The sequence below is a fragment of the Acomys minous genome (genome assembly GCF_964271855.1).
Source record: "Acomys minous genome assembly, chromosome: 8".
NCBI classification, from domain to species: Eukaryota; Metazoa; Chordata; class Mammalia; order Rodentia; family Muridae; genus Acomys; species Acomys minous.
In genome coordinates, this window is record NC_140489.1 from 82,297,793 (window position 1) to 82,312,785 (window position 14,993).

General features: G+C 43.7%; 1 protein-coding gene across 3 annotated transcripts in view; it reads left to right on the forward strand.

Moving 5' to 3' along the window:
* SNTG2 (syntrophin gamma 2) overlaps positions 1 to 14,993 on the forward strand; it is a 206,709-nt gene that overhangs the window by 87,878 nt on the left and 103,838 nt on the right. For all 3 annotated transcript variants that reach the window (XM_084791712.1, XM_084791713.1, XM_084791714.1), the window contains exons 5-6: positions 3,744 to 3,787; positions 3,892 to 3,933. In XM_084791712.1, coding sequence (XP_084647838.1) covers positions 3,744 to 3,787; positions 3,892 to 3,933 — 86 coding nt within the window. The remainder of the gene's footprint in view (positions 1 to 3,743; positions 3,788 to 3,891; positions 3,934 to 14,993) is intronic.

Consider the following 14,993-nt stretch of genomic DNA (forward strand, 5'->3'; position numbering starts at 1 on the left):
TGATGAAACAAATTATCTTATTTGGGAGTATTGAAATTAAGATCAAACCCACCTCATGTGTGTCCCTTATAACAGAGCATATCACTTTCAAATTGCTTAGGGTTTGTCTGTCTGTCTGTCTGTCTGTTTGTCTGTCTGTCTGTGATTCAGGAAATCAAAAGCAAGGCATTACTCACTCTAGATGGGCGCTTAAACAGGGTCTCACTGAGTTACTACAGTTTGCATTGAATTTACTCTGTGGCCCAGACTGAGGCCCTAGCTCCAAACATAAAATCTCCCTGTTTCAGCCTCCCTAGTAGCTGAGCTTACAGGCTTGTACCACCACACCTGGCAATTTGTTTAGTTGCCTTTTTAAGACGAAGAGATTGCTCGGTTGGACTTAAGCTTGAGGGCAATTTTATTAGACTTTAGAATCTGCACATCTCAGCAGCTGCCTAGGAGAGAATGGAGAAAAGAAGGAAAGAAAAAGCTGTGCTGAGTTACGCTGATGTGAAAGTCGGTCATGGGATGGGGAAGCATGCTTTGGAGAAAGGTTAAAGAAACCCTGAGTACTAGAAAAACCACATGTTGGTTCTGGGCAGCATCTACAGAAAGAGAAAGGAGAAAAAGGGAGAGTTGTAGCTGTCTGGGACAGGACTCAGAAAGATGAGCAGATCCAAAGGAACCCAGTGGGAGCAAGCGGGACTGGGCTCTGCAAATTACTTCTAACTACCTTTCATTCAAAGACTAGGTCATTTCCTACATCAACACGCTGTCACCAGCCAAATCCCCAACAACCTCAGCTTAACCTAGAGCTGAGCAGGGTCCTGACTTGTGTTTTTATATTACCTTTATTCTGAGATGTTATTAATGATGTTAAGTACATGTAACCATAAGCCAGGCAGCTTTTGTCTTTTTTTTTAATGGTCTTTTTGGTTTTTTAAACTAGAATTAAATTTGCACCAATAATCGTTTGAAGTTCGGTGAGACCATGGATAACACTTTAATGAAATTGCCGAGTGACTGTTTTTGCATCTGTGTATATAGGAGCCTTGATCACTCTAGAAATGAAGCTTACAGTTTGCTTTGAATTCAAGGAGCCCACGTTCTAGTAAAGCTGGTTATTGCCACAAATAGAACAAAGTAGCAAACAACAAAGAGACAGTGTGGGAAGGAAGACTGCCTGTGCCTGCACTTCCTTCCTGAAGGACAAACAAGCAAGTGCGCATCCCTCTGTCTGTCCTTCAAGATGTTCCCTCCACTGCCTCTTTCACTCCCAGGGGAGGAAGAAGAAAAAGAGAGAAGCGTCGGAGGCACAGGTCCGTCAGCAGACACTTACCCCTGACTTCTGGTCTCCTGACTTCCACTTAAAGAATGGCCTGTTCATTTTCTTTAAGAGTCTTAATTCGTTCTCACAATCTTTTAAAAATTTTGTTCAAGTGCTTTGCTATTTACCTAGGTGGCTGCTGACATTCTAAATTTCATCACTTGGAAATTTATAACATGGTGTTTGTGTGCACATCAAAACTGTGCAGTAGTTTCTTAGGGCTGGTCCTCTTGCTGCCCAGCTGGCATGGAGCAGCTGGACCCAGCACATCCTGCAGAACACAAGCCCATCCACTCTGCATGATATAGGAAGTAGCTGCTGCTCCCAGATGGAGGTCCTGATGGCCTGTGATCTGAGTCAGAACAGGAAATGTGTTATCAGACATGCAAGTCTCGTGGCCTGAGATAAGTTTTAACAAACTAGACTTCTCTCCAATCAAACATTATTGCATGGAAGATGCATTAGGGGGAAATGCTTGGCTGCTTGCCCTGCCCCACCTAGCATTCACTATCATCTAACGAATCTTCAGTTCTACAGAGAATATTCTGAATCCAGAAAAGGTGGCATAGGCACAGGTACAGGCCATGCATGGCATAGCAGGAAGACACATTTGGAGCTTAGTTTAGTATTGGGAATGCAGGTACTGACATGTCATGGCAGGATGTGACAGGTGTAGGCCTCACTCAAGTAAAAGGAATGAGGTTGCAGGCATGGCACAGTGTAGCACAGGCATGCAGGTGTGGCAAGGCCGGAAGGACCAGATAAAGGGTGGCATGACACTGGGTGCATTAACAAACATGACCTGGCACAGGCATATAGATGTCAGCATGGCTTCACATCAGCTCCTACCCTCTGTGCCTACTGAGGGAATCTCTTGATGTCAGCTGGTGGCTCTGGACAATCACTGAGAACAAAAGAGATGTTGACAGAAAGACACAGACACACACCCATGAAAACCCATACACAGCCTGTAAACACATTTGCTGTCATGTGTACAACACCTTTTGATGGACTTTGATTCCACGAAAATTTGGGGTATTGATTCCCATTGAGCCTCCCCCCAATCCATTACAGCTGAAGATGACTGCTGTGCAAAGCCATGAACAGAGAAAGACTGAGATGGTGAGGGCTGGGGATGGCAACAGAGGCAGCAAGGACAGAGGGAAAGGGAATTTTGAGCATCTGATGTGATCAAAAGGGAGAGTTGGAGACTGGTCACAACAGGGCATGGTCTGTGGGAGCGAGCCTGTTGTAAGCCTGAGTGGGTAAGAACCAGATTATTTAACATCCTGCTTTAAGATTCATATATACAGGGGATGTATTTCATTTTCAGTCTGATTTAATGTCAATGAGTAGAAATAATAATTGACAATTGTCATTCTATATAAGATGTGTTTTTTGTTTGTTTGGTTGGTTGCTTGGTTAGTTGGTTGGTTGGTTGGTTAGATTTTCTGAGACAGGGCCTCACAGTGTAGCTCGGACTAACCTGGAATTCACTATGTAAACCAGGCTGGCCTCACAGAGCTCTACTTGCCTTGTTCTCATGAGTGCTTGGATAAAGGCATGACTCACCACATCCAGCTATACATATGGCTTAGAGAACTCCAGTGTAGAAAAAAACAGTTCGTTCTCTTTAGTATTTAATGAAAGACCTTTACAAATGCAAACAAACCTATAAACAGGCTTCCCTCTAATCATATATGAAAGAAAATGCTTCGGGTGGTACAAATTTGTTCAGTCTTATAGAATCATCTCTTGTCCTGGGTCAGGGAAGATGTTGAGTGAAAACGTGTGTGAGATTTAATTCATCTTTATTATGTAGTCCTTCCCTCGGCAATGATGGCAATCTGTGCACATCCATACCAAGGAGAGGGGTATGCTGAATGACCCCTAAAATCCTTGTTTATTATCTGTGTTGACTTAATGAAAAGTATGAACCAAACTCTCCGCATATTTTGATCAAATCCATCATTAGAGGAAGTGTTCATTGCATTTCACATCACAAGTCTCTCAACATGTTTAAATCAGTCACTCATTTAGCTCACTGGTACCTTACATTTCCCAGCACCCACATGCAATCATGCCTACACAATATATACACAAACTCATGTGCACATACAACACACCAACATGTAGCGTAGACTGACATACATAGGCATGCACACATATGTACATGTGAATGACTATCATGTGAATGACTATCTCACACCTACCTACAAGCATGCATACAGCACACACACTTTCATCATTGTTTTCTCCCAATCACATTAACACTGATATGCACACACATCAGAACATACAAGCTTGAGCACACATGCACAAATATGCACAGCACACAGATGTCAGTTCTTACAAGCACAATGTTGATTAAAGACTGCCATAAAGAAAGGTTGCTTAAGATCCCTTTAACCATGTTGCTGCTCTTGCAACCCTGCAGCTGACCAGACAGAGATGTTGTTCATAGGAGACGCTGTGCTACAGGTCAGTACCTTAAACTTTAATCTTTAACTCTATTCCATCTTTAAGTTTTAAACTTATTCCAATCAACCATTATCCTCAAAATTCTTCATTTGTCCTCTGTTCAGGTTAATGGCATAAATGTAGAAAATGCAACCCATGAAGAAGTGGTAAGTATTACATTGGGGGGTCTATTTTTATGTTATTTTCTTCTAGATATATTTTTTCTATTAATCCATATTTATCTGAGTGTGTTCATAGACATAGTCTTAGAATTGGAAAGGAGAGCTTGAATTAGCTCGTTACAACACACCAGGGACCTTCAGGTCTTCACGAGCGCTGAAGAAAACACATCTGATTTTGCCCATTTTAAATTCAAGGGCACAGAAATTTGGGGAGCATTTGAATTACTGCATAGAGGGTCAACTCAGGACAAAATTCAGAGTCTCTCAGTCTTTCCTCAAGGTCGTTCTAGTACCACACAGGCTCCCCCCCAACACACACACACACACATACACACACACACACACACACACACACACTGTGCAGTAGTCTTCTGTTTCAGACACATTGGCTCATTCTAGCATCTTAGTGTGTAAAATGTACAATGTGGAGGGGTCAAGTGACAAGCACGTTTGGTGGTTGACTAAGATGAGGTGAGTCAAAGGTATTCATAAGCAGCTTACCCCAAGAAAATGAGCTCAGGCCATGTTGTGCTTTAAACGGCAGAGGGGGATGAAGGAGGCATCTCATCTTGAGGCATAAAGTCTAATGTCTGAGCAGCGAGTCCTGTAGTGCAGCCATTCAGAGAACAGGGTGCCTAGTTGTGAAAGAGGGAGCAAATATGGAGATGCCATTAAAGCTGGCATCTTGAGAACCCAGATGAAGGAGGAAGGGAGTGGAGTACTGGCAGAACAGGCCACATGCTCAGGGGCTGAGCCAGAACAATGGATGTGTGAAAACAGAGCAAGGAGGAGAGGCAAGGGATCTGAAACAAGAGGCAGACATGAGACTATGAGACCCCCCTGAGGGTCCCCTTCTGGATTCATTCTGTGTTGCAGTAAAACTCAAATAGGCTCCTAATTAGTTAGCATTCTCCCAATGGGCAGCTCTTTCATTCATCCTTTCACTCTTCGGTGCCTTTTCAGTAAGTCATCTCTATTCCTAGTGAAGGCAAAACCCCCCTCCCCCCACCCCTGCCCGGAGCTGAATTCACATGGAACCAGATGGAGTGTTGGCAGTGATTTGTGCCCAGATGAAGACCTGCTCAGCACAAGCAGCTCATTTATTTATTAATATCCTCGCACAGGGGATATTTATTACTGTTTCCTGTATGCCAAGCTACAGGGAGGTTCACATGGGTGGGCATGTTTCTCGGTCTCCAGAGATGTGCAGTTGGGGGCTATGGTCGGCTGAGGAAGCACGCTCCTTATTGGCGCTCCTTATTGGTTTCCCAGACTTAGTGATAAATACTGCTATTTATCTTCTGCAAAGTATGGGTGGGCGGGAGTGGGGGGGTGCCGCAGGGCTTGTTACGATAAGAAAACATAATTGAGAGAAAGGCCATGCACCTTTTAACACTTGTAGTTTGTAAATAAAATTAGAAGCATTTATCCAAGAAACAATTTCTTGAGTAAATGACATATAGATTTTATAAATGTTGTTATAACAAGATTTATTTGCCACTAATATACTTTTATCAAATTTTATGTATACATTATTTTGTGATGCAAAAAACAATTCCCAGAGCACTGTTAACTATATGTGTAGACTTAGTTTGTCAGGATCATAAGCTTCATAGAAATGTTACATTTGTAAAAGACTTACGATAAATTCTGGTTTTAGTTCTTAAAGAAAATCACCAGTTATTCTCAGAGTAACGAATCTTTCTGACATCAATCTGTCTTCAAAGTGACATATCTGCAAGGTGACTCTTAATATGTAGATTCGAAGAATATATGAGTTGAGGTTGATAACAATGTTTAAACATATAAATGTATGCTTCAACGGGGAATTTTTCTTTTTAGCGCAGCCATGTGCTTCTTTCATAGTGCTGTATAGTATTTATTACAGTAAATACTATGGGAGTGGGAGGCAGCGAGGTGTCCAGACACTCACTGGACAGAGTTTGAGATACAGTATGACCACTCAGAGAAAGAAAGTTCACAGTTGTCATCATTCATTCTTGTAGCCATCCCAAAGCACTGTTACATGTGATAGTTACATAGTTTTTTAATTTATGAACTAAATGTAAATTTTTAAAATTTTTAATAAAATGATCAGCTGTTTTCCTGAAGAAGTAAGCAGAAAGAAAATAAATAATAAAAGCTAAGGCAGAAGTTATTGAAATGGAACACAAGAAATAATGAGAAAGATTAAAAAAAAAAAAAAAAGAAAAGAAAAGCTTGTGCACAGGAGCTGTCAATCACACAGCCATGTTTCTCTCCATTCCTCCAGCTGCAATCAAGATAACTGGCTGCTTTAAATATCTTACAACTGCTTGGGGAGACTTGGATCTAGACACAGATGTTTCAAGACAGTTGCTAATGCTGAGGAGGCTTCATTTCAGTCACAGCTGTTACGGATAATACACAGTTCACATCCTTTGCTTCAGGAGACTCTTCTTAAGTCGTGGCTACACTAAATAACCTGCCAGGGTTGCTTGACTTAGCCATAACAGATTCAGAAGACCCCCTAGACAGGTCAGCCTCCCTGACACAGGTTGATCCAGTGACTAGTCTGTAGCTGTTCCCACTCTGGAGGGGAAGAACGCCTTCACAACTCATGGCTGCTAATGGATATGTGTAATTGTCTATGTAAACAGTTAGCCTCTCACCTCTCATGGTAGCAGTCCACTAGACCTGCCCCCACTGTGCAGTGCCCCCCCCCCCGATTGCTATTCCTAGCACCACTGGAGTCTTTATGATGGGTAACCCAAGCTGTGCTGGGCTCAGCCTTCCAGCCCAGACATTCCAGTAGCTGCTGGAGAGTGGATAAAGAGTTTCTGAGTGTTTGGAGACAGACGTCAGAGAACTGAGACTTAGAATTTGGAGTGCTGAGACTATACACACTAGAAATGTGCTGAGAAGAAAAGAGATAGTGGGAAGCTGACCCTGCAGAAGGCCAGCAGCTAGCGAAAGCCAGGAGCATGGAATCCTGCAGGCCCCAGAGCCGGAAGAACTCTAGCAAACACCAGGACTTACATCCTCTGGCTGCCACGGAGATGTGACACTGAGTACAGAGGACCCTGAGCTCAGACTTGGATGAGCTTCTCTTTGTGTGTCTATGATTTCAACCTGAATAAAAGAAAAAGGAAAGAGAAGAATCCTCCAGTGAATGGTTCCCACTGCCAGTGAACTCCAAGCATTGCGCTGCTGATCAGTTTTGCATTTGATTCTACTAGGCACTAGGAGAGGAGAAGACAGGTAGAAGCGTGTTTACCTGTGTGCAAGCATGTAATATGTGTGCATTGTGTACATGTGTGCACCGTGTGAAATCTGAGGCAGAGGACCTGTGTTTGAAAATCCTGAGGGGAGCAAGGCTAACTGAAGAAACCAACCACTACAGCCAGTTTTGAACTGCTGTGCTATGTCATGCTTGTGTCAAACTACGCAAAGGAAAATAGCACACTTGAAATTTGTCTCATCTTTTTTGAAGGACACAGAAAAGGACCCACTTCTTTGAGTTGTAAAGAAAACATGAAATTGTTAAAAATGTAAACCTGAACATAAAAGGTCACAAATGGAGCTATTTCATGGCTGATAATGATGACTCCAAAGGATGTCTTCTTAGAGAATTAAAATTCAATTGTCTAGGCACATGGGTAGATGGAAATTGTGTAATGCAAAGAAAATGAGAAGGTGGAAACTGCTTCAAAGTTTATAATTATTCACTGAAGATATTTGATTTTCCTGAGCTAGAACTTGTTTGTATTCTACTTATAATCTGTTTAAACACAGTACCTGAGTCAAGCAGTCACAGATGCTCCCAGTTGAAAGCCACAAAGCCTGGTGGATGCTAAAACGGATTCTGTTTTCTAATGCAAATGGCTAATGATTCAGCATCACAGGACAGTGTGTTGGACTCAGTGCCTGCAGCAGCTAACGTAAAGTCGGTAGCTACTAAAGCAAGGACTTAGCTGTAGCATGCATGTAAGTAGAGGCCTACACTTCAAATAAGCTAGGGTGAGAAAAGCTGAGTGAACCCTAGGAGCTAGCTATGAAAAGGTATAATCTTGGTTCTGTTATGAAATCACTCAAGGTAATTAAAAAAAAGGACTCCTTATTTAATCAAACCCAGGAAGTATTCCCAGTTGCAGAGGTTCTTGCTGGATACAGTGGTGTGAACCAGTGGGAAGGAGGGTGGCTGAATCCACAGGAAAGCCGGCAGAAAACACAGGGAAGGCCTCGAGTATGGCTTTCTTTTTTTTCTTTTTTCTTGGAAGACACAGACATCTATTCACGCCAGCCATTACATATCAAAGAAATGATTTCACCTGTGTGGGTGGTGAGCCAATGAGCTTCTTGGAGTTATGTAGAAGAATGTGAGTGGCTCAGAAGAAGCTGCATCTATGTTATGGAGGGCCCACCTCAGAATGGGTGATGACTCACAAAACATAAATGCCCAGCTCCCAGGCAGCTCCTCCAGACAGTTTCTCTTCCCGCTACTGCTCTCAGGAGAAGACTTGTGAGTCCCCTCTCTTTCTGAACCTGCCAGGCCTTTCTTGAGTCCCAGAGGTTCCTTCTTCACCCAGGAGAGAATAGAGAATAGTTACCTTAAAGGAAATAGCTACAAGACGGTAGGATGTGTGGGAGGGTACCTGAAAATCAGGCAGCATCAGCCAGTCCAGAAGGGATAACACAAAGAGCAGCAGTGCAGCAGCCATCCACAGAGCATAGAGCAGGCAGGCGGAGGGGCAAGACTTGGCAAGGCTTCCTGATGATGGGGACAAAAGTAAGTGTTGCAGATAGATAGATGGATGGACAGGTGGATGGATGGATAGATGCGTGGGTTGTTGCATGGATGGGTGCATGTATGGATGGATGGGTGTATGGATGGATGGGTGTATGGATGGATGGGTGTATGGATGGATGGGTGTATGGATGGATGGGTGTATGGATGGATGGGTGTATGGATGGATGGGTGTATGGATGGATGGGTGGTAGGTGTATGGGTGGGTGGGTGGATAGATGGATGGGTGGATGGATGGATGGATGGATGGATGGATGGATGGGTGAGTTGGTGTATGGATGGATGGGTGTATGGATGGATGGGTGTATGGATGGATGGGTGTATGGATGGATGGGTGGTAGGTGTATGGGTGGGTGGGTGGATAGATGGATGGGTGGATGGATGGATGGATGGATGGATGGGTGAGTTGGTGTATGGATGGGTGGGTGGATAGATGAATGGGTGGATGGATGGGTGGGTGGATGGATGAATGGGTGGATGGATGGATGGGTGAGTTGGTGTATGGATGGGTAGGTGGATAGATGGGTCAGTCAATGTTAAATAAGATTGATCATATATATCCAGGTGTGGCAGTGTACACCTTTAATCTCAACACTCAGGAGTCAGAGGCAGTAGGATCTCTGAGTTCAAAGCCAGCTTAGTCTACAGGGCAGCTTCCAAGAGAGCCATGGCTACACAGAGAAAATTTGTCTTTAAAAAACAAGAAAAAAATAGATCATATAGAATTAAATTAGAAAAGTAGATATATTGTTGTAAATGTAAAGTTATGCAAGTCAGTAAAGCCAACAAACCATACAAAATAAACAGGGATGGTTTATGACACTCTGGTTAGTCTATCCTTCATCAAAATTAAAGTACTGGAGCATTAAATGAAAATTAGTTTACTTCTCCTTGTGTAAAAAATGGATTTCCATATTTGCTCAGAAGCTCAGTGCTAACCTCCTTCCTCCCTGCCAATATACTGCTCTCATACCATACTCACATGTGTACATACCTGCACAAAAGCATGCACACACACATACACATACACACACACACACACAAACTGATACACACTGCTCCTGCATGATCACATGAAACTCTGAAGATAATAGGCTCCAAATATTAGTAATTTAAGGACAGGTTGAGTTTTGCCATAACAGACTCTTGGTTGAGAGCACTGGGTCCCAGTGCACATGCATACCAACTTCTATAGTTTGTGTTCTTTGGCCACAGTAAGTGCAAATGGAGGATGTCTCAGCCACAGTCACTTTTGACCTACTGCTGGGCTGGGCTGCAGGGAGACAGCCACATGACTGAGTGTGTGTTTGAGGAAAGGGTTTTGCAGAGGTACGGTGCTTTGGGATTAGGAGTGGAAGCATGAAGTGTGTATCTGGTTTCGAAAGCCAGAGCTTGGCAGTGAGTATTTGAAAAGTGATGCTCACGGTGGTGAAGCACTAAATGGCTTCTCCTTCAGAATGCAAACATTCAGAAATTAGCAAGGATGGCAGGGGTAGCCAGGCAGATGGCTGGGGAAGCAGGAAAAGAATGCTGGGGAAGGAACAGGGATGAGCCAGGGTTGAAGGTGCCTAGGAGGCCAAGTTTCATGAACTAAAGGTTAGGAGTTCTAATTTCCTAGACTGCATATAGTGAGGAAATCTGGGAAAGGCAGACACGAGGAGGAATTGGAGGGCAAGCCAAATTTTAGCATCGTTTTGCTGTGGGTGGAAAAGTAGAAATGCCACTGAGAAAAGAGACTGTGTCTCTGTCTCGAGGTACTTTGGCATAGTGCTGGTCCATGTGGAGGAGCTCAGTGTAGAACGAATGGGATGGGTCATGGGGAACATGTGGTGAAGCTTTCACAAGGCTGGGTGGGTGACTCAGTCTGGGATGAAGCAAAGGCAGATCCTCCTCTGGGAGCAATAGGTTGACTCACAGTGAAGCCAGACTTTAAAGTAGGAATACAGGGCACATCGTCCACAGGCACATTAAATGGAGATCATTCAGCAGATGAGTGGAAAAGGAAGGGTATGGTGATGGAGATGCTGAGGGAGAGGGGAGAGATGTCTTCTTGGGAAAGGGGGGCGGGGCTGGATTCTGAAGTGTCTGTGTTTCAAGAGCCTAGACACTCAGAGCCACAACTTCAGACCAGGAGGAATCCAAGGTATTTTCTCTGGATGGGTTACACAGCCCGGATTACTCTAGTGTCTCAATTGGCTGGGAGTGGGGGAGGGCAGAGATTGACATCATGAAAATCATCGGATTTCAGGTGTTGTGAATCAGCTTGGAAAGTGGGATCACATAGAGACCGTGTGGCCAGTTCACAGGGAACACGCCCCTCCCACACTCAGGGGAAGATGATGTGCAGGGTGAAGATACAGTGAGGCTCCATGAACAGAGCTTTATAATAAGCCTTAGTCTGGGTAGCGTGCTGCTCTCACTTCCGTAAAGTTGCTAACTCTTGGTTTCTATGCTCAAAGAACACGGGCAACTGGAAAGGGGGAAACACTCAAATTAAGTCTAATGGGCTGGGCTCTCCTATTAGGAATGGGATGTGATTACAAGGAAGTGAGCTAGGGTCTTTTCCATGTAGGCTCCACGCAGCTTTGTTTCTCTGGATGATAGGATCTCCCTTGGAGATTTGATCTTGGAGAATCTGGTCTTATACTCAGAATGAAGAGAATAGTATTATGAGTGCCCCTTCTGCCTCCTCTACCAGTGTTGACCTCCATGTTGCAATGCTAGGGGTAAGAAGTGGGAGAGACTCAAGGTTTAACTCGTTTAGTTAGACTTTCTATGTGTCCTGTAATTAGAGAAGATGCAGATGTTTTTCAAATCCTCATGACTGTGTATACAATTAAACTTGAGTATCCAAAACTAAACTTTATTTAGTTACATTTGTATGAAGAAAGCAATTGAAAATATATATGGGAAACAAGTAAATTTTATTAAAAAAAAAACCTGTGAGCCCAAATGTGTGTGTATACATGTATTAGTGTGTATAAGAATAAATGTGTGTACAAGAGTCTAAGTGTATAAGCATAAGTCTAGGCCTGAATATGTGTACATGTAAGCATGTGCATTTATTCATCATAAGACTCACATTCTTCCAAGAACACATGGAATAATTGAATTAGTTTAAGCCACAAAGGAAGCTTAGCATAGATTTGCCCAGTCAGCAAAATGAACCTTGTTTGAAAGGTTTTAACATTTCTATAATATAAACTGTCATAAAGGGTAGCACAAACATAGAAACATTTCTTATGACAGAACATATGAGACATAGCTAAGCTCCAGCTCTGGGTAGGTAGCAGCTCTTAAACATGCAGGAAAGTGAAAAAAGCTTCCTTTTCCCACATCAGATATTTAAAGCAGAATTAACACAGGAATTTAAAGAAAGACATGACAAAGACAGCAGAGCAAGTTTATAAAAGAAAAACAAGAGACAGTGAGGGATGCACAGTTAATAACAGCAGTCTTTAGCTGATTTCCTGCTGAAAAGACACCAGACAAGGCCTGTGAACCGAGAGCCAGTGAGCAAACCCCTGTGTCAGGCACTGCAAACCTAAACCGGGACTTTGCTGAGCCACACACAGGAGTCCAAGAAGAGCCAGGAAATCATGAGCCTGTGAGGTTTGTTTTAGGCAAGAAGACAATCTGACAAAGTTCAGGCATGTGTCCGTTAATGTGAAAACAGTGACACGATAGTGAACAGCCTCCGGGTGCATCATTCGGGAATACCACAGGTACTGATGGATTCACTTGTGTGATTACTGGAAAAATGGGAACCAGTGAATGTTTACAGATAAGGACAAACTGCCCTTGAGATCAGAGACAGGACTTTACTGTCACTATTTTTGGAAAGTGGCCTAGAAGATTGAAATGTCGGTGAAAGGTATGAACTCTTTCATTGCATTTTAAAATACTTTTTGTACCCAAAATCTGTACAGTGACTCTTCTGAGACTGCCTCGTGTCTTCTCACGTTGAGCACCCACTCTTGTCTCCAGGATTCTAGGGGACTACAGAACACTGCACTGAGGTCCCAGAGCCCTTGCTTTAGGTCATCAGTCCTTGCAGAATGTTTGTGTCTCTTGGGAGGTGGTGCCTTCAGAAGGTGGCCATATCATGAGAGTGTCTCTCTCAATGGGTGAACATACAGTTCTGCTGCAGGCCAGTGTCTCATGGGAATCAACACTGCTGACAGGCTGATCACCAGCTCCAGGACCCAGACCCTGGTGTTTGTTTGCTGTGGGTCGGGATATTTGGGTGATCACAGGTAGGAAATGTCCCAGATGGTATATAAAATGTGGAATCCTCTTTAAAGAGGGCTTACCTGTGAGGCTATGGCTAGAAATTAGAGATGAGAGGAGCAGCCTGCACCAATGGGCCCAGAGCGGTATGCACTACTATCAGGGATGTGGCCCAAAGCGACAGTCTCCAGGGAACAGCAGCAATTACAAAAGGCAACTGTGATTGCAACTGGCAGAAGCAGCTGCTTCCAGCTCCTGTCAGTACAAGGCAGTGATCTGCCAAGGGAGGAGAAGCTGCAGGTCATTGCAGACATGGCAACATCTGTGGCCAATACTGATTTTTTTTTTTCATGCTCCACACACAGACTTTGATCTGGTATAGAAGAATTGACCTTTGGCTCATCCATATATTACCCTGAAAGATCAGGGTAATATGAGTGAGAAATGAAAAAAAAATGTCACTAACCTTTAATTAAAACAAAGTTCTTGAATATTTCAAGCCACACTGTCACAGTCTTCCAGATGGCTCTGTTACTCAGACAAAATTATACGTATAAACTCATATAAATATGTGATCACAGATTTTAATGCTTCAAACCGCACTTGTTCTGCTGAAGGGCTTTAGAATTCATTAAAGAGATTTAAGTTTCATTTTATTTAATAATTCAATAGGGAGGTGCGCGCTCGTGCACACACACACACACACACACACACACACACACACACACACACACACACACACACGAAGAGCAAACTGACCAGGGTACAGATCCACAGGATCACTGTAGCCTAGCTGTGCTGTGTGGCAAACAGAGAGCTGTTCAAGGCTGTGATGACGTGGGTTTCACACATCTCAAGAGTTCCTGCCCCTGTCCTTTGGAACTAACCTGCACTGGGCTCTCATAACCAGGGTATCACTATGGATGTCCACTCACGAGCCCTTGTGGCCATCCTGTCCAGAGATAAGGCATACTGAGGTGAGATTTATAAAGCAAGCCCTTTGCTGCAGTAAGACAATGCAGCTACGCTGTGCTCTTTCCACAAACTCCTGGATTTTGCTTGCCAAGGAAAGACAGTCACACTCTCTTGGATTGGCTAAGGAGTAAGTGCTGATTGGTCACCTCCTGAGATATGTACCAAGCAAGGAGGCTTCTCTTCTTTGTTCAGTTCAGTATAGTCCTTGCTTGGTGTGAGCCCCACTTCTTCTGTTTGTATTAGTAATGGTTTGAAGACAGGGACTGGACATTTAGGGGATGGCACGTGGGGTTTTTTTTGGAGGGGATACAAGTAATGTGTCCCTCCTTTTGCTCAGTTTGTGTGCTCTTATTTGAGCAGCAGGTAAAGGGAAACTGTGGAGATAGGGCGTGGGATCAGGTTGGCTCAGCCTTACCCTTGGGTGGAATCTTGGAAGGGATGAGGCATTTAAAACTAAGAACCACATGGATACAGGGAGAACATACACCTGACATATCTGCAGCATGGATGCTGTAAATACCTGGTCACTACAGACAATAAAGGGAGGGACGTCCAAATTCTTGATGAGAGTGGGCAGGGGCAGGGTGGGTGGGGCTTCAGTAGTTCCAGTAAAGAAGAGGGTGTGAGGCCAAGATCCATAAAGGCCTAAAGTCATGACAGGACAGTCATGCCATAGAGGTGGTCTAGAGCAGGCTCTATTCAGCATAGAGAATCTGGTGGGTACAGAATGTCTGTCAGTTTAGAAGGTCTGGCCAGTCAGGACCTGGTCAGCTCAGAGGGTGTGGGCAGATAGAGCTGAGTGGGGTAGCCATGCTTATGAAAGACAGAAGAATGTTAATGCTGAGGCCAAAGACCCTTCAACTGTCTCTGTTCACACTTCAACCCATTCCCCACACCCTGCCCCACGAAGAGTTTAAACCAATGGAAATACCATAGCTGTCCAAATAAGAACTGCTGGGGGTGATGTAGGAAGAAATTGGAGAGCAGAAGGAATTCAGAAGTTTTGTCAGAAATACACAGAGGTGAAGGTTCAAGGAGACAAAGCTGATGAGCC